The sequence below is a fragment of the Phyllostomus hastatus genome, unplaced genomic scaffold (genome assembly GCF_019186645.2).
Source record: "Phyllostomus hastatus isolate PE091 unplaced genomic scaffold, TTU_PhHast_1.1 phas_scaffold_182, whole genome shotgun sequence".
Lineage (NCBI taxonomy): Eukaryota > Metazoa > Chordata > Mammalia > Chiroptera > Phyllostomidae > Phyllostomus > Phyllostomus hastatus.
The window spans coordinates 12812360-12831297 of NW_025334013.1; the positions used below are offsets into that span (position 1 = coordinate 12812360).

The 18938-nt window shown below is 58.0% G+C and overlaps 1 protein-coding gene across 2 annotated transcripts in view; it reads right to left on the bottom strand.

Annotated features, from left to right (window-relative positions):
- Positions 1-17330, bottom strand: part of ECE1 (endothelin converting enzyme 1) — a 97002-nt gene extending 79672 nt beyond the window's left edge. The window contains exon 1 of one of the 2 annotated variants that reach the window (XM_045858734.1): positions 17162-17330. Coding sequence is in view for 1 of the 2 variants with exons in the window: in XM_045858733.1 (XP_045714689.1) it covers positions 16856-16858 (3 nt within the window). In the remaining variant the exon portion in view is untranslated. Of the gene's footprint in view, positions 1-16855; positions 17096-17161 lie in introns of those variants that run through there. The other variant, XM_045858733.1, reaches the window with a different exon arrangement.
- Positions 17331-18938: the final 1608 nt, after the last annotated feature.

The following is an 18938-nucleotide window of genomic DNA, read 5'->3' on the forward strand; positions in this document are numbered from 1 at the left end:
GCTGCAGGGGTGGCCTTCACCGGAGAAGGGCAGCATCAGGGCAAGAGGAGACAGGCGGGGGGCAAGGCGAGGGCCTTGGGGACCACTCTGACACGCAGCTGAGGGAAGAAGGCGTCACCAGCAGGCCACAGGACAACCCCACACTGGGGGACATTCTACAAAAACCTGCCCTGAGAAACTGTCACAGACCAGTAGAGGCTAAGGAGACATGACGACCCAAGGCGGTGAGTGTCCCAGATGGAACGGTGGCACATAAAGAGGACATTAGCGCCCACACCAGTGAAATCAGAACAGAGCGTGCAGTTTAACTGCGATGTGCCAGTGTCGGCGTCTTAGTTTTGACAGATGTACCGTGGTCATGTGCGACGTCACTATTGGGGGGGGCTGGGTGAGGAGTATACAAAAACTCTCTATCATCTTTGCAACTTTTCTGTAAACCTAAAATTATTCTAAAATAAAATGCTTATATAAAAAAAAAGGTTGCAGGAATCTCGCTCCCGGGATTGGCTTTCTTTCTTGAGAGAAAGAAATGAGGGGGGTTGTCAAGAAGGGGAGTGGGCCCGGGCCCGGGGCGAGGTATGCTTGGGGCTGCAGCAGGAGGAACCACCACGTTTACTGACATCTCCGACAGGGGCTCAGGGGGCAGGGCAGGCCCTGGGGTGCTGAGGTTGGGACCGTTTCCAAAATCAAGGCTCCCTGCACTTGTCCAAAGGGCAAGAGAGCAGTCCAGTACCCAGGGGCATCTGAGGACACGGCTAACAGCCTTCACTGAAGCCTCATGTATTTTCATCTTAAAAAGTCATGCCAGGCCTGACTGGTGTGGCTCAGTGGGTTGGGCGTCACCCCACAAACCAAAAGGTCACCAGTTCGATTCCCGGTCAGGCGCATGCCTGCGTGGCGGGACAGGCCCCTGCATGGGGGTGTCAAGAGGCAAATGGATCAATGTTCTCTTGCGTATCGATGTTTCTCTCCCTCTCCACCTCCCTTTCTTCCCTCTCTATAAAAAACACATAAATGAAGTATTTTTTAAAAAGTCATGCCGATTTTGCATTCTCCTCCCAACCAGTGCTTTTAATTTTACAGTTCCCACTACATTCCCCAGGGCTATCGCATGCACTAGTACAAAACACCCAAATGTAAAAATCAAGCGTGAAACCTCGAGGATGGAAAAGCTGACCTCGAGAGAGGGGGGAGCCGAAACCTCCCGGGTCCCTACGACCAGCCAGGCACGGTGCCAGGGGCTCACTTCATTCATTCAGTTTCTTTGCAGTTTCTTTTATTCTTTTTACATACAGTCACTTGCCTGCGCCTACTATGTGCCGGCACTGTTCTTGGTGGAAATACTAGGGAACTGACAAGCAGAAATCCCTGCACGTTGGTGGGGGGAGCCAGAGTGAATGAAACAGGTGGAATGGGGAGTGTGCCAGACTGCAGTGAGTGCTAAGGACACAGATCGAGCAGGGAGGGGGACAGAATGTGGAGGGGACACGTTTCAGTAGGGTGGCCGGGGAAGCCTCTCTGAGGTGACACCTGAGTCAAGACTCGAAGGAAATGAGGCCGCTTTGCAGACGTTTCCTCGTTTGTTTTCACAGCTGTGGGAGCGATGCTTTGCCCCATTGTGCAGATGGGGAAAGTGAGTCTCGAAGAGGTGAAATGATTCACCTAGAAAACGACGGGGAACCGGGGGAGGGCACAAGGCTGAACCCAGGCCATCAGCTCCTCTCCGGGAAGGGGATGGAGGAGGAGGTGATGGGGAGCGTCTCTGCGCCCCCACCCTGTCCCCTGGCCCTGGCAGACACCACTCATGGACCCAGTCCACCGCACCTCTGTCTTCCTGGCTGGAGCCAGATTTCCAGGTCCCCAGAAGAGCCAATCAACAGGGCTGGTGCCCGCGTCCTGGAGGGGGTTGCAGAGATCACAGGGGACTTGGGAGAAGAGGACTGGGGGTGGGGGGGGCACGACTTCCAGGCTACAAGGAGCACTTTGCTAGCCCCATACCTTCTCAAGCTGACCAGGTTTACGAGATGTCAAAGCCTGGCTGGTGTGGCTCAGTTGGTTGGAGCGTCATTCCATAAATCAAAAATGTCATGGGCTCGATTACCAATCAGGGCACATACCTAGGTTTCAGGTTTGGTCCCCAGTTGGGACGCAACCCATCAATGTTTCTCTCTCATACTGATGCTTCTCTCCTTCCCTCCCTCTCTCCCTCCCTTCCCCTCGCTCTAAAAAGTCAACAGGCATGTCCTTGGGTGAGGATTGAAGAGAGAGAGAGACGTCAAGGGGAAGAATGGACCTTGATGCCCCCCTGAGGGCACTGGGTAGACAGAGGAGGCAGGCGGGCTGGTCAGGGGGACGGACCCCCCACCCGGTCAGCCCGGCACAGTTCGGTCCAGGGGGACCCCAGGGCCGTCAGGGCTGCTTCTCACTGTGTCTGGCTGCCCCGCCCAACAGTCGCCCTGGCATCCCCCTGCTCCGTGGCCAGAGGGCTCTTCCTGGCTGAGAAACGAGTTTGGAGGGGGCCGAGAGGGACTCCCTCACCTCCAGGCCTTTCCCCCTTCTTTCCACATAAAGAGAGACATTCACGGTTGAAGAAGTGACTCATCTTCCCTGGAGGGGCCCGGCGCTGGGCTGGGACGGCTCTGGGCCCGGGAGGGCAGGGCGCAGACGCAGGCGAGGGAGGCAGAGGCGAGCAAGCGGCTAGTGGAGTGCGCCCGTCTCTCCTCGCCCCACCTCGGGAGTGTCCCTGGGTGTCGCCCAGCTCCGAGGAAATGAAACCTGATGGGAGAAGAAACATTCCTTTGGACTTTCCCAAATAATCTTTATGGCTGACTCACTGCCACCTGGGAATGGCTAGAAAACTCACAAATCACTACGGGGGAAAAAAATGGGGCCTATGGGAAAATTCCTTCGACGGCGGGATCAGAGGTCACCCGCAGGAACGCTCACCTGCACTTTGCTCTGGGCCTTGCTCTTCAAAGAAACACTGCGGAATGCACGGGGTTCGGAACTGGCTGCCACGTGCAGTTTTCTCTACTACGATTTAGTCCTCCCTTAGCCAGCACTGATGCTGGCAGACGTGTCCCTAGTGACAGCAGGAGCAGTAAACCCGCCCCAGGACCATCCGCCTGGCCCGGGAACGCCTGTTCTCCATCCTGAGTCTACTAGCCCTGGGAAGGCCCACTCCTTGGCCGGGCACCTGCAGAGGGCAGGCGTGCCCCCGAAAACCAGGGTCTGCCCTCGAGGACTTCCTCCCCAGGACAGCGAACTTACTGTCACAATTAAGGGCGTGAGTGCCTGGAGGACAGACCAGGGCCAGCTCCTCATCTGGCTTGGAACTTGCTTCCCACTGTCTGAGCCCTCCCAAAAGGGTACCTGCCACCTGCTCCCCTCCAGAGAGCCCCCCAGGTGGGGCTCCACAGCAACCTTCTTCTCACCCCCCCACTTTGCTGGCCTCCGTTCTCTTTGCAGCCGAAAGACAGCCTTTCTGAGCCACAAGCACACCCACCCTCCACTCTGAAGCCGGACACTCCACAGGATCACAGCTGGGGGCCTTGGCAAGCCTCACCCTCCTCATCCGTTAAATGGGGATGCGACTGGACCCATCTCTTTGGAGCTGGCTCTGATGAAATCAGTCAGTGCCCAGGCCGCTCTGAGCGCTGTGGTTCCCGCCTCCTGCTGCACGCAGCAGACAGGCAGGAGAACGTGGGGATGGGTGCTAGAAAGAGCTGCACGTGTACGCGGGGTCCTGGCGCTGTCCTGTCATCAGCCAGCGGCTCAAGGAGATCCGGGCTGCTCTGCGAAGCCATTACCGGCTCTCGCACCTGCCCGCCCCTTTTCCAGCCTGACAGCCATTTCCCCTCAGTGCAATGGTTTCCATAACTGAGTGCCTTCTCTGGCTGGTCCTGAACTTGCCCCCACCCTGACCCAACAGGATATCGGCAGCAGGGGGCGGGGGGGGGGGGGACTGAGCCAGAAGCACTGAGTGTTTTTCCTGTCCCCTCTCGGCCCTCTTCTTTGTCCCACCCAATGTTCTCGGCCAACGAGAGCTGCTTCCCAGGCTCCACCGCCACAGAGCTCGCGGCTCCCTGGGCGAAGATATCCTTCCTGGGGTCAGCGGGAAGCTGGGGAGGGGCCACGAAGCGGGAGGCCAGAGAGCGGCATGGAAGGATGAAGAGGACACTTTTCCTGAGTGCCTAGCTTGTGTCGGGGTGAGAGGGGCTCAGTCCCTGGGGGGTACACAGAACCTCGGGAGACTGCGGTGTGTGTGGGGGGGTGCGTGGTCTCCAGGGGAGCAGGGGACCCAGTCCCCAGAAGTCAGGCCAGGGTTCAAGGTCCAGGGGCAATTCCCAGAGAGAGGGAGTCCTGAGGGGACAGCAGGTTCTGGAACCTGGTGAGAAAAAGTGGGGCCTGAACTCCAAAGAAGAGAATGTGGGTTCAGATACAGAGGAGAAGAGGTTCACGACAGAGAGTTAGGGGCTCTCTCGCATCCCGGGAGAGAATGGCTTAGACCAGTGGGAGGCAGGAGGGGCCTGCCGAGTTACAAGATCATTTAATCGAACATCTCAGAGGTCTTAGTTGCTGGGGGAAGAGAAAGGAAATCTTAAGTGGCAGCCAGTAGTGAGGTTTGGAGGACAGGCATTGCTCTACTCCTGGGGAGACCCCATCGGCAGAGGCCCCCCCGGCTTTGACCCTGTGTCTCCTTTCTCTCCGGGCAGGGCGCCTCCCCAGACCCTTGGACGGCTCCCACTGCTGTCCAGAGAGGGGCTGTTTGTGCACGGTGGCTCCAGCCCCCACCCCCCAGCCCCACGTCTGCGGACTCCTTCAAAGCTGGGGAGGCTCGGAGGCCCAGAGGTCACAGGGAAAGAATCTGGAGGTCAGAGCAAAGCCCCGCCCTGGCTAGATGCCTCAGAGATAGAGTCTGTGTCTGTAAACCCCCCTCCCCTGCAGCCACCAGACTGCTGGGGGGAGAGGGCAGGGGGCTTGGGGTTGGGAAGCACGAGGAGTGGGTGCATCCAGTCACCAAGAAGCAGGGCCCTGCCTGGGACGTGAGTCCCTGCCACCGACGAGCGGTGTGACCCTGGCCCACATCCGCTCAGACACCTTTCTGGGCTCTGCTCTCTCCTGCCAGAGCAGTGTAGGCGGGACCGCCGTCCCATCCCAAGCACCCACAGAGCCTGGTCCATTCCACCCCTCACTACCTCCGCCTGCTCCTCCCCCACCACTATCTGCCACCAGCCTCCCCGCCCCCTCCCCCGTCCATCTCCGCTCAGCAGCCAGAGTGAGTTTATTAAAAGGCGAGTCAGGTCCTGTCGTGTCCCCTGCTGGCACCCCTTCCACGGCCCAGTGGGCCTTCCACCCCGACAGTTAGAAACGTTTGCCTTTTCTTCCTTCTCGGGCTTCAGTGGGGTCTTCCGGTGCAGAAGAAAATGAAACCTAACGTTCACTGATTTAAACACACACACACACACACACACACACACACACACACACACCCCCCCGCTTTCCACTGCTCTGGGATGAAGTCCAAATCCCTCACCTGGTCTACATGGCCCCACGGCACCCTGTCCCTGGTGACCTCTCAGCCTCACCTCGGCTTACTTCTGCCCTTGCCTTCTACTCCAGTCACACTGAATAAGCTACAGGCCACCCACCTCAGGGCCTTTGCGCATGCCACTCCCTTGTCCAGAATCTTTTCCTCTCCAGCTTTTCACCTGGCGAACACTTAACCCATTGTTGGTGTTAATCCCAAAAGGCCCCAAATCCCTTCCGACTCCATCCCTGCCAGGCGCTGGGCACACGGAGGAGGCAGGGGCTCTGCTCCTGCCCAAGCCCACCTGGCAGGAACACCCAGCACTAGGCAGCGCCGCTGTACGGCAGGCATGGGTCCCAGCACCTGACAGAACGATGGTGCTTGTTTAAACCACTCGGTGAGTTTAGGGCTGTTGTTATCCCCCTTTTACTTACACAGAAACAGACAGTCAAGGAATGTGCTCAAGGTTGCTGCAGTAAATGGCAGAGCTGCCATTCAAAGCCAGGCTGGCCGACCCCAGAGTTCAAGAGACAGAGCAGGAAAGGAAGTTCCTGAGAACGGCCACGGAAGGAGGAACAGGCCTGACGGGTTCGGGATGGACGTCGGCGCCGTTGTTAGTGCCACCGCCCCGCTGAGCAGAGAGATGGGCGCTCGCTCACGCTCACAGCGGGTCTTTCTCCTCCTTCAATGTCTGCGGCTACCCTGGGTGGGGGGCTGCTGTGTCCACTTCACAGGGGGGCAGCCCAGCCCCAGAGAGGAAATTTTACTTGCTAAAAAAGGGTTTTTACAACAGATAAGTGGCGGATCCAGGGTTCATGTTCTAGTGCACAAGCGGCAAACACACAGCCCGCGGGCCGAATCCGGCCCTCCACCTTGTTTTATCCGGCCCGGCACCTTGTTTCTACCCGGTGGCAGCGCCGAGCTCCTTGCCCCTAGCTAAGAAGTAGCTACATTTATACAGTCCTAAAGTTACATTCGGCCCTTTGAAGGCAACTGCGAGGCTGGTGTGGCCCCTGGTAAAAACGAGTTTGACACCCCTGGCTACATGATCCCAAGGCCCCCGCTCTTAACCCCTGGGCCACACTGTACAGGCAGGAATTAGCGGGTGTGTGGGCTTTCCATCCTCGGCCTGCGTTCAGTGCCTCTCTGCCCCACTCATCCCACCGAGACCATGCACGCACAGGCACGCATGCGCACACACGCATGCACACGCACGCCTGTATAAGCAGCAGTAAGTGGGCCGACAAAGAGAATTTCCTCGCCTCACTGCCTCACCACATTCACCAGAACTAGAAAACCACTGAAGTGAAGGCTAGCGCGCAGGCGTCCTTTCCAGCTCTTTGTGAGGCTCAGAAGGGCAGAATCGCAATAGCAACAATGTTAGTAAGAACTCCCATCTACTAACGACCTATCATGTGCACCGCCCGACGAGCTTTACACCTTTCTGGGACTCATTCCAACCGCTCTTTGTAACACCACCACGAGAAAGGTGTGGCAACCGTTCCGTTCCACGTGTGGGAGAATCGAGGCTCCGAGACGGTCGCTGGCCCAAGGTCACCCGGCTGGGACTAAGGGGCAGAGCTGGGACTACAGCCCAGGTCTGTCTGGCCCCAAAACACAAACTTGAACCAGAAGCAGCACTAGGTGCGGAGTCCTGCTGCCACCCGCCTGTGCAGGAAAGCCTCTCTCCCTTCCTGGGCAGCGGAGTCCCTGTGAGGATGTTGGTCTCCATGACGTCGGAGTCCCACCCCCCACCCAGCCCTTCGGTGGCTCTGTGAACTTCCTCGCCCACCCCTCCCTCCATCTACCACCCCAGGAGCCCAGCAGGATGCTGAGTAACCACCCGCTTGACACTCAGGGCAAAGAAAGAAGAAGTACCGCCTTCTCACGGCCGCCTCCTGCCCCCGGCCGGGCCGGGACACCCAGAAACCACAGAGCCCCGGGATTCCCTGAAGCCAGTGGCAGGAGCGGCAGCCCAGAGGGCAGGGGGGCCGAGGATCCCTTGTGGCCATCACTTCCTCTGCCCTCGCTTCTCAGCAGGGTGTGCGGAAGTGAGGGCGGCAGGCTTTGACTCTGTGCCCTTCCGGCCCCATTTCTCTGGGTCACAGGGCCTGGCGGTGGGAATGTGGTCCCTCGGGGAGAATCCTGAACTCGCCCTGGAAGTCTGAGTTCAAGGGGAAGTTTTAGCACAAACCCGACTGGCTCCAGAGGCGATCTGTGCCCACCAGGCTCCGCTGCCAGGTGTTGCAGCCTCTGAGACGCCCCGTCGCCCTCTCTCCCGTCCTTTGACATAGCTGCTGAAGTCCCAGATCCTGGGGTGACAGGAGCCTCCTTGCCCTCAGGACAGGCGAATGTCCCCAGCCCACTCTCACGGGCCACCCACCTCCCTGCCTCACTCCTGCCCCCTACAGTCCACCCTGCACACAGCAGCCAGGGCCTTTTCTAAAACAAACCGACTGGAGCCATCCCCCCACTTAGAGCCCGGCAGCGCCTTCCCATCCCTCTTAGGATGGAATGTCCACCTCCCCGACGCCTGACAAGGCCCTGTGTGCCCTGGCCCCTCCATGGCCACCTCTTCCTACTCCTCCCCCCCCCACACACCCCCGCTCCCTCTGACCAGCCACACCAGCCTTCTTGCCGCCCATAACAGCCCATCCCTCATCCCTGTCTCAGGCCCTTTGCACTTGCCGCTCCTCGGCCCAGAATCCTCCTCTGCCACGTCTTTGCCCGACTGCCACCTCCTCAGCTCAGTGGTCACCTCCTTCCTTGCCCACCCATCTAGGGCAGCCCCTCCCCAGCTCACAGCTACTCCCCACCACATCACTCCTCTCTTTTCTTTCCCTTCTCTGAAGCCATCATCTCTCGGTTGGTTGGTTTGCCTGTGTCGTCTGTGGCTTCCTTCCCTGGAATGCATCTCCTCGAGAGCAGGGATGTTGCTGCCGCGTCCGCTTCGGTCCCCACAGTGAGGCCGGACCTCGTTTCATCCTCACGACCCTGCAGGTGAGGCTGCTGGAGCTCAGGGAGGTGGAGTGACTTGCCCAGGTCACAGCTCCAGGAACTGGCAGAATTCATACCCAGGTGTCAAGGCCTCCTCCGTGGAAGGGGTTCCCATGCCAGGGCCATGCTGGGGGCTCTCGCCAGGGAGGGCTGACTCACTATGAGGCTCTCAGGGAGGGTTCCAAGAATGAAGAGCCCACTCACTCTCTCAAACGGCCCCTCCTCGGAGATATGGAACAGCGGGGGCTCACCAGTGGCACAGGCGCCACCACCCTGGGGGTGAGGAAGCAGAGAGCAAACGGCTCCCAAATGACTCCCAAATGAGGGGAACCCACCGGAAACCAATCAACCTACCCAATATTCTGCAGAAGGGGAAACTGAGGACCAGGGAGGAGAAAGATTTGCTGCAGATCGCACAACCTCAGGGGTCGGTCACACAGCCTCACGGCCTGGGCCCAGCAGGACCTCCTCCCAGCCTCGACAAATGCCAGGCAAAACCCAAAGCCCAGTGTCTTGGCAGAGGGTCCGCCCAGAGCTGCCAGGCCCCGAGGGCAGGGGCAGGGCCCCACAGAGCAGATCTGAAGCATTAAGACAAAGAAAGGAATCCAATTCCTTCCTTCTTTCAAAAACATTCACCCAGGGCTTCCTCCAGCATTCGGGTGGGCAAACAGGTAAACAGTACACTCTGAACACGCACCCTCTCCCCCCCACGCAGCAGCTTCTACGACAGTGAAACACACAGGACCCTCTGGCCCAGCAGCTCCACTCCTAGGTACGCGCTCAAAAGAAACGGGTGCCTGCATCCATGAAGAGACACGTGAGAGTGTCACAGCAGCCCACGGAGACCAGCGCATACACCCCCCTGGTGGGTACACGGCAGCCTGAGAAAGGAGCAGATGCCGGCCCAGTAGCAGCAGGGGCGAGCTACGGAATACTCAGCTTTGTCTGAAGCCGAAGAAAACCAGACCGAGAGTACACGAATTCACGCAGATCCAGGTCAAAACCAGGGAAAACGAGAGTGATGGAAAGCAGGTCAGGGGCCACTGGGGAGGGGGACTCCTGGACAGGGGCCCGTGGAAACTCTGGGGAGGTGAAAATGTTCTATTTTTGGATCGAGGTGGTGGTACATTTGTAAAACTCGAGCTATACGAGGTGTGTGCATCTTGCATAAGTAAACCATACCACAGTTTTTTAAAAGGCGCCGTCTTGCCCTCAAGAAGCGCAGAGAGTGGCAGAAGAGGACTGGCTGTGGTTCTTGCTGCCATGCTGACGAGAGAGGCTGAGGGCCACCGAGCCCCCTGTGTGTGCGGGGACGGAGCTGGGTTCTTCTGAAACAGCCCCTGGTTAAACTCTTCCAACTACATACAAAATAGGCCCCAACAGCTCCAGCTCAGAGATGAGAAAAACAAAGCCCAGAGAGGCGGTGGTGACGATGTACTTGTCCAGTGTGCCACGGCAAACCGTAATGGAGCTGGGTTTCAGCCCGGGGCCCACGGGTCTCCAAGGCCCACCTCTGCCATACGGGCAGCCCTGCCTCGCTGCCCTCCCCTGCCCACACCTCCAGGGTGCCAGACCCCGCCCCACGCCCCCTCCTCTGCCAGCTGGAGGAAACCGGACTCCATGTTTCTGTGAAAGTTGCTTAGGAAATGCATCCTTCCTCTCTGTTCCACCTCCTCCACCCTCCCTCGCCCCGTCATGGCCTGCCATGCATCCCTGAGGTCACTGCTGCCCTGGACCTCCGCCCAGTAAAGAGCAACCCCAGAGGCTGGGCAGCTGTGTGTGTGAGCAGGGGAAGTAAATGTTGACCAAGGGGCTTCCTCAAACCCTGGGCTCCCCTCGCTCAGCCTGTGGCCCGAGTACCGGGAGGACTTGAGGTTCCAGTCCCCACCCCTGGCTCCAGTCCCCAAGTGACGCAACGCAGTGTCCGGAGTCAGGGAACCATAAAATGTTTATCTGAAATAACCACCACCACCATGCATTCAGTTCTCATCCTGCGCCCAGACCTCGGTTGAGAGTCATCTCATTCATCCTCACCGATGGCCCTCCAAAGCAGGAACCATTAGGGTCTCGCTTTATAGAGGAAGAAACCGCAGCTCAGAGGCAGTCAGTGACTTGCCCGCAATCCCACAGTGAGGGAGTGGTAGGGCTGGCACTCGGGCCCAGGCCTGGCCAACTTCCAGTCCGAGCCCTGGGCCAGAGGATCATGCTGGAACTCCCACATGCCACTGCTGAGAAGGCCCCTTCAGTCAGCCTGTTCTAGCCACATCATTTGACAGATGAGAAAACGGAGGCCCCCAAGGGAGAATGCCTCGCTCAGGGCCCCACGAAACGTCTGAGTCAGGGCTCGGGCTGGACACTAGATCTCCACCCTTGGCCTTGCTTCCAGGGACCAGGTCACAGCGGCGGGGCAGGCCACGTGCACCTGGACGGGCAGCTCGTGGGAGGCAGGCAGGGAGCGGGAGGCTCTGGTTCCAGGCGGAGGTAAATATTGACATGTTGGTGTTTACACTGTAACCCTACTCCTCCTGGCTGTCACCCACCCCGCCCTCCAGCCTTCCTCTCCAAGGAGGTGAGGGCGCAAGGGAAGGAGGATGGGGGAGAGGAGGCTTCTGCCCCGGGGCTGCTCCTCTCGCTCACAGGGGCAAGTGTTCAGGGAGTCCAGGACAGCTCCAGGCCTGGGCCACTGAAGACTTGGGCTGGGGCCTCCAGACAGCGCCAGGAGCTGGGGGACGGGGGCTGGGCTGGGAGTCACAGGCTTGGGTTCAAGTCCTATCTCTGCCACCGACTGGCAGCGGGAGCCAGGAACAGTGGGTGACCGGGGAGTGGAGGGCTTTGCCAGGCAGGTGCGGTGTAAGGCGAGAGAATGATCAGCATTTCAGTCTGGCCCACGTGGGGCCGCAGCGGGGCCACAGTCAGCGACCAAGGCCTTTGGCCTCATCGATCCGCCCCCTTCATCCCTGTCCCCAGGGGCTCTTCCCGGGAAGGCAGGGTTTCTGCCGAGTGGAGCGGCAGCTGGGGACTGAACTAGAACCCTAAGGAATCGGGGCCACTGCCCGGTGCCGGTTCCCAATTCCCCCGGTGATCTCTGAGACTCTGCTTGTACAACTCTGTAATGGGGAGAAACCCACTTTTCTGGGGTTGGTGTGCAGATCGAAAGGTTACATGGAAGCGCCAGGCAAATGCTGGGTGCTCATTTTGCCCCTCGGTCTTCCCACCTGTAAAATGATCTGCATTAGGAGGTTACGAATCCCCCTTTCACGCAAGCACTCTGTGGTTTTAAGAAGATCCAGCAGCCAGGCCCCCACCCCCGTCTCTGGGTCCTGAAGTTAGGCACTCCCTCAGACAATTTCAGGAATATTCTCCAGAAATGTGGCCCCTCAGAAGCCCCAGGAGTGCTCAGCGAGCCAAGACAGGCCAAGATGTTCCAGCCATCCCTGCCCTCAGGGGGTCAGGAAAGGACAGAGACCCTCCAGGCCCCAGACGGTGGGTTCAACTAGCACTGCTTGTTCATTCAACTTTGTCCCACAGACGGTAACTCTTCAGAGGACAGGAGAACGTCTCTTTATTTTAACCTCTCCAGAGCCTGGCTCCTAGGAGGAAACATTCCATTCCACCAACTGACGCTCAAATGCCATCTCTTCTGGGAAGTCTTCCCTGATACACACCCATGGCCAGGGTGACTCTGGAGCGGCATCCTCATGGGGGCACTTAGCATTTTCTGCCTTGTTCGGAGGCATTTGGGAACTTGGCTTTTCTTCTTGAATAGGCTGGAGTTCCGTGGGGCCCGGAGCCCTGCTGGTTGTCGGTGTGAAAGGGCGCAGGGAAGAAGGCCCATGCCCACGGGGAAAGGGGTTTTGCGGAGCCTCTGGGAACAGGGCCTCCCCTCTTCACTGTCCATGTTGGGCAGAGGGATGGGGCTGTGGTGTGGGGCGGAGAGGACTGTGACGAAAGAGGACAGGCCACAGTCGTCTCTCCCTCCCAGGGCCACTCCAGCGGCCTCCTAGCTGGCTGCCCAGCCTCCAGCATCCCACCCTCCCTGCCCCGCCCAGCCCCGCCTCCATTCTCCACAAAGCAGCCTGGGTGACCATCTCAAAATGCACATCTGCTGTGTATCACCCTTCCCTCTGAGTATGAGAGGCTCTCCACAGCCCTTGGGATGAAGCCCCAATCTTTTTTTTTTTTTTAGGAATTTATTTATTTATTTATTTTTAGAGAGAGGGGAAGAGAGGGAGATAAAAAACATCCATGTGAGAGGGAAACATCCATCAGTTGCCCCTTATACGCTCCCAGATGGGAGACAGAATTCGCAGCCCCGGCCTCCACCCTCACTGCTGGACCTTTAGCTTTGCAGACCGATGCCCAACCCACAGGGCCAACCATACCTGTCAGGGCTGGGGCCCCAAATCTTTAAGACGATGCCCCCTGCCTGTGCCGGCCCCCCGGCCCCCTCCCAAGCATTGTCTCCGGGGCCTCCAGATGAGTTCATTCTCGAATGCACCCTGTTCTGTCTCATCTTGCACCTAACTGCTGCTTCCCCCTGGAATGCTCTCCAGGTCCCATTCATTCTCTAGGCCACAGCCTCAATGCCATGTCCTCAGGGAGCCTCTTCTGCTCCCCAGGCCAGGCTTCCCTATCTGCTCCACAGCACCCTGCACGTCTCCTTGGTAACGGCAACCGCACTTGTCATTTCCTGCTCCACGTTGCCCATCTGCCAGACTGTGGGACACAGACCTGCCCGTCTCCCTCGCACTGACCGCAGCCCCAAAGCCTTGTGTGGTGCCGGGCAAATCTGCTTGGTGGAGGGATGGAGGGATGGATGGATGGAGCACTTCAGCTCTCGCTGGTGTGCTCACCTCATTAACCGAAAGGGAAACAACTCAGAGAAAACACAAAAAGCCGAGCCGTCAACAGTTGCTAATGGTTCTTCCCTCACTACAGACATCAAAGCGTGGACTTTAGCCAAGCTGGTTATCTTGGCCAATGCCTGAAACTTTCTGCCAGACCCACGCTGTAGCCTTCTTGCCTCTCAAATCATGTTCCTCCCTGGTAAGGCCTGGCCTCTCCAGTTCTTTCTGGGAAACAATGTGTTTATCTTTAACAAAAGTTGACAACATGCCTGTTGACCAAAAGTTGTAGCAATGCAAGGAAACACAAGTAAGTAACCCAGTCACCAGCACCGACCTGGCCGCCCAGGGAGGAGTCCTCCTGTGCTCTGGGAACCCCGCACCACACGGGCTTCCCGAGAAGGGAGCACATCTGCCCCGCCTGGTAGGAAAGGAAGCAGGTGGTCCATCCAGGGTTCAAACCCAGGTGCTGGACCCTGTCCTCAACTCAGCCTCTTAAAGTAAAGATGATCCCCACCCCTCAGATGCAGCTTTAAGCTCAGTCCTCAGCGTGGAACGTGAAGGAACATTCTCAAGGTGCCACAACAGTAGTAGACTGGACACACTGGGTTGTGTCCTGCAACCTGTCTCCTGGTAACCCTCCAAACATCCTGGCTGCTCTGGAACTATCTATCTTGCTGTGTGACCCTGGGCAATCTCCTTACACCTCTCTGTGCCTGCTCAGTGGCACAAGGATAACTGGAAACAGCAGATAAGAAAAAGCCTGCTCAGAAGCCTGCACTGGGCGGGCAAGGGGTGGGGATTCCACTTGAGGCCTTTAAGAACAGTGTTGACTACCTGCCAAGGGGTTAGAGACCTGGGTGGGGAGCTGGGGACCATCAGGGAGATGCAGCCAGGACAACAGGAAACAGCACACACACTCCCCAACCGAATCCTGTTAAAACCCGGGGGCCAGGGGAAACTTGGCCGCACTGGAGAGGAGGGAACGCTGGATTTGTTTAAACCCCATGGAACAGCAGATCCGAGGAATAAACACGTTAGCAGCCCTGAGTCACCCCCACCTTAGGAATGAGCACAAGGACTAGTGTTTAAGGGAAACCAAAACGACATCAGCCTGCACCCCACCCACATGCGGGTCCACCATCCATAGTGCAGCTCCGCCTCCTCAGCCAGCCTAAGCCTTGGACTCTCTGGACCCAGCAATTTCCCTTCCCACTTTCTCCTCTTCCCTGGCTCTCACGCCCAGATGCCAGGTAAGCCCCATTCTGCCTTTCCAGGCACATTTCCTGTGCTTGCACACCTCTTTGGTCCTCTGCTGGCAGGGGTCTTCCTTCCTAGATGACCTTTCCAATTCAGATGTCACCTGCTCGGTAAAGCCTGAGTCTCTCATCTCTCCAGCCAGGAGGGACCTTGGCCTGGCATGATGTCTTTATTCCCCAAAGATATGTCCCCTCGCCTGAGCGTCCGTGCAGACACGGCCCGCAAGAAGCTTCCTGAACACGGTGTTTATGACAGTTTTTCTCCTCCCTACATGGGGCTTAGCATACCATGTACCATCAAATATTCCATAAACCTTTGCTGAATGATGGACAAATGAATAATTCTGTTAGTATCACTGTCTGCTTCTTCTCCCTACTACATGATAAAGTTTAATCCTTTTTCCAGATTAACACATTGGTTAGATGTCAGGCAGAACTTCTCAACTGGAGCTTTAGGGCTGTACGAGAAAGAAACCTAAGCTGTATCTGAGCCAAGCACTCTCCCTGGGTTATCTCACCAAATCCCCACACCAACCCTGGAGCTGAGACTCACCTCATTTCACCGATAAGGAAACTGATACTCAGAGGTGAGGATAAAACTTGTGGGGAAGTGGAGGAGCTGGAATTTGAACCCAAATCTGTTTGATGCCAAAGCTTGGGGTCTTCCTGACAGGCTGAGAGTGGGGGGGAATCTGAGGTTGTAAGGCTCTGAAAAATGTCACCAAGGCAAGGTGACCTCCCTTTGGGTGGGGGGGTTAAGGAGGAAAAACTTTTCTTTCTGAGCAACAAGTCAGGCTGGGCTTGGGGGCAGAGTAGACAACATGACCCCAAAGTCTCACCCGCTTTTATCGCCCGTATTCTGAGGCCTGAAGTCAAGTGCCGGCCCGCAGGGAGTGTGTTCTGCCACCGAAACGGCCCAAGCAGAGCAATCCCGGGGAGAGGTTCCTGCCCGGGGAGGTTGGCTGGATCCAAGATGAGCTCTAAGCACCCTTGAGTGTGGAGTCCAGCCATAATTTCATTATTACTGACTCTGCAGAGGCAAGTCAAGGGGGAGGGGGAGGCGGACACTAGTGGGAGAGGAGGAAAGGGGTGTTGTGAGGGGACCCCAGCTCTGGGCAGAGCAGAAGTTGGTCCTGAGGAGTCACTGGTGGATTCTTCGAGTTTGCAGGGGGTCCCACTGTGCCCCCACCTGGGCCCCCTCAGGCTTGGCAGCTATGCCACAGAGCAGTGGTGGCTGTAACCCTAGGTCTGGCAGCCGCCATCATCACTGGTACGTGACCACTTCGGGCCCTGCATGGGGACTTGTGCCCACTCCACAGGACACGGAGAGAACCAGAGGGGCCTGCCCATGGGGGAAAGAAACCAAAGACAAGTAGGTAGGTGGCCTTGGCCCCCATGACGGAGAGCCAATCATCAGGCCCTAGAGAAGTGACTGGAAGGTCTTGGCTTTCCTTCCAGGGACAGGCCCCTCCCTAAAACAGCCCCCCAAAGCCCAGCCTGGACCAAATGGGTTTCTTCCCTGGGGCTTCAGAACCGCGCCCCCCACCCCCCAAATCTCCCTCCCCAGCTCCCTTCTCCTTGATACCATTGCCTATCTCCTCCTCCGAGGACCTATCACTGGGAGATGCTGGGGAGACCAGATTGCTGGGCACCCCAGAGGGGTTCCCCAGAGTCTCCTGGTCTCTGCCGACAACGAACCTGGCTGCCCAGCCTCCACTCTCCACCTCCTTCGGCCTTAGCAAGATCGGTAGTTCCAGAGGGTCCCGACCTAGCCCTCTGAACGCATTTGGCTCGGCCACCCACGATGTCCCAAGCTAAGCCTCAGCCCCAGACCCACCCGGAATCCCGAGAAACTCAGGTCCAACTGGATCCAGCCTCTTCAAAATTGTCCCCGACCCCTGCTCCGGACCCAACCTGGATAACCGAGGTCTCCAAGCCTAGCCGGGTCCAGGGGCTTCCAGTCGTCCCAGACCAGAACTGCAACCCAACCAATTCAGTCACCCCAAGCCCTCCACGTCCCGCCAGGTCCAAGCTGGGAGCGGCCGCCCCCGACGGAACCGAGCGCGGCGCCGCCTGGAGAGTCTAGCCCTGCCCGCGCGCCCCCAGACTCCACGCCTTCTCAGAGCTGCAGCCGGCGCCCAGGCCCCCGGGAACCGGGCCGGTCCCTGGTCCCACATCCGCGTCGCTGTCGGGCACCGTCGAGGTTGGGCCATCGCAGCACTCACCATAGCGCGCGCTCCGCTCCGTGTGGCCTCCGGCTCCGGTCGCGCACCCCGACTGCGCTGCTAGCTGGCCCCGGCGGCGGCGCGCTCCGCTCCCCGCGGACGAGCGCGGCTCTGGCGCCCAGTCTCCGGGAGGGGGGGCGGACCCGGCCAGGGGCCAATAGCGGGGCGCGGGGCCCTGGCTGCGAAGCCAATCACACCCAGAGGCCGGCCCCCCCCTCCACCCCCTTCCCGCCGCCGGCTCTTTAACCCTTGGCGCACCGGGCGGTGGCCCCACCGGCTTGCGGACCCCGGAGCGCTGGAGCCTACCGGGTGTCAGACTTCCGGGTGCCGGGTGCCCGGTGCGGGTCCACACCTCGCCGAGACCCGCGCCGGGGAAAGGCGGAGCCTGGGGAGCGGCTCGGCGGTGCAGGGTGCACAGCACCGGGAGCCTCGGCGACCTTTGTCTCTTGCCTGGCGCCTGCACAGGAGTGTGACCCCGGGCACTGCAGCTGCGTGTGTTTGTGTGGAGTGTGTGTGTGTAAGAGGGGAGGAGAAAGGAGAGGAGAGGAGAAACAGCAAAAGCGGGGGAGGGATGGATCCCGCGTGCCTGAGTGTTTATGTGACGGAAAGACGGAGACTGACTATATTTGGGGTTTGTTATTGCGTGCTTCCGTGTATGAGAGTGTGTGTGTGTGTGTGAGAGAGAAAAGGGTTGAGAGAAGGGGTGGGAGGGAAGCAGAGAGAAGTACCGATGGCTCTCTGCATGTATGTTTGTATGTGCAGGGGAGAAACTGCATGCGTTTGAGTGAGGGAGGAAGGCACAGAAAAAATGGGTGTAGATGTATTTGTATGATGTGTGAGCTGTGCGTTTGGAGCCCGTTGTACACGCATGTTTGTGTAGTAGGAAGAGACTCTGTCTCCGCTGTAAACAGGTAGAGACCAAACCCTGGGGGCTGTGTGGTGTTGTGTGTGCGTGTATAGATGTGCACACATGAGGCCCAGGCTTCGATTCAATACACCGTGTGTGCAGCCCCATTTGCAAGGAAGAGAGATGAAAATGGTGTGTAATGAAAGTGTGTGTGCTTTAGTTGTGTGACTTTGCAGTCAACTGTATTTGTGCTGTGTTGAGAAAGAGAAACTAACGTGTAGGATTGTAGTAGATTGTTCAAGAGAGGCAGAGGCATCTTGGAAGATGGGGTTTGGGCCTTGAAGGATGTGTAGGAGTTCATGGGCCAGAAGGAAAGACTTGGTTGGAATCTTGCTTACCAGACATGGGGTGGGGGAGTAAAGGGCTTTGAATTGGCCAGGGACAGAGGTGGGCAGGTAGGGCAGAAGACACCTACTGCCAGGAGGGGAGCAGGAGCGGCTGGCAATCAATAGCCCCAGCCAGGGAGCTGGCTCAGGGTGACTCTGGGGAAGCAGGTGAGAGGCCTGGACACTCAGTGCTGGGCGCCAGAAAGGACCGTCTGCTCCTGGGCAGTGTGTGCGGCAACCTAGAGCAACCTGGGGAGGGGGTTCTGTGGAAATGACTCTTCGCCCTTCCATTCAACAGCACCACGAACTCTTCACTGCGGAGGAGAAGACACAGGGAGGAGGCTCACCTGTCAAAACTCATAGCATGTTGAGTGCAAAACAGGGAAGGAAGGTGGAGAGCGTCAGGCCGTGCCCTGAAGGTGCACTCTCTTCCGGAGGGCTGGTGACTCACACCACCTGCCCAGGCCTGGGCTGGTTTCAGATTCTTGACCATTCCTCAAATATCTTCCTGGGAATCTCAGTGTGACGCCTGGAGGGACATTCTGAGATCCAGGGAAACAAGGGAATGGAACCCAGTTATCCTGCTCTCCATTTGCCAGCAAGGCGACTGTGAGACATTCTATTCTCTGAGCCTCAGTTTTCTCCTCTGTAAAATGGGGTCCGTAATGCCTGCCCACCTTCCTGCACTGACTTGAAGATTTGAACTGGTATTCCTGTGGGCCCTTGGTAAGCCTGAAAGCCCTGGAAAACGTTAAGCATCCATCCATTTATATATCAAGTTCAAAACTAAGCAAAACTAATGTTTGCTGTCAGAAGCCAGGCTAGTGTTACCTTTTTGGAGGAAATGACT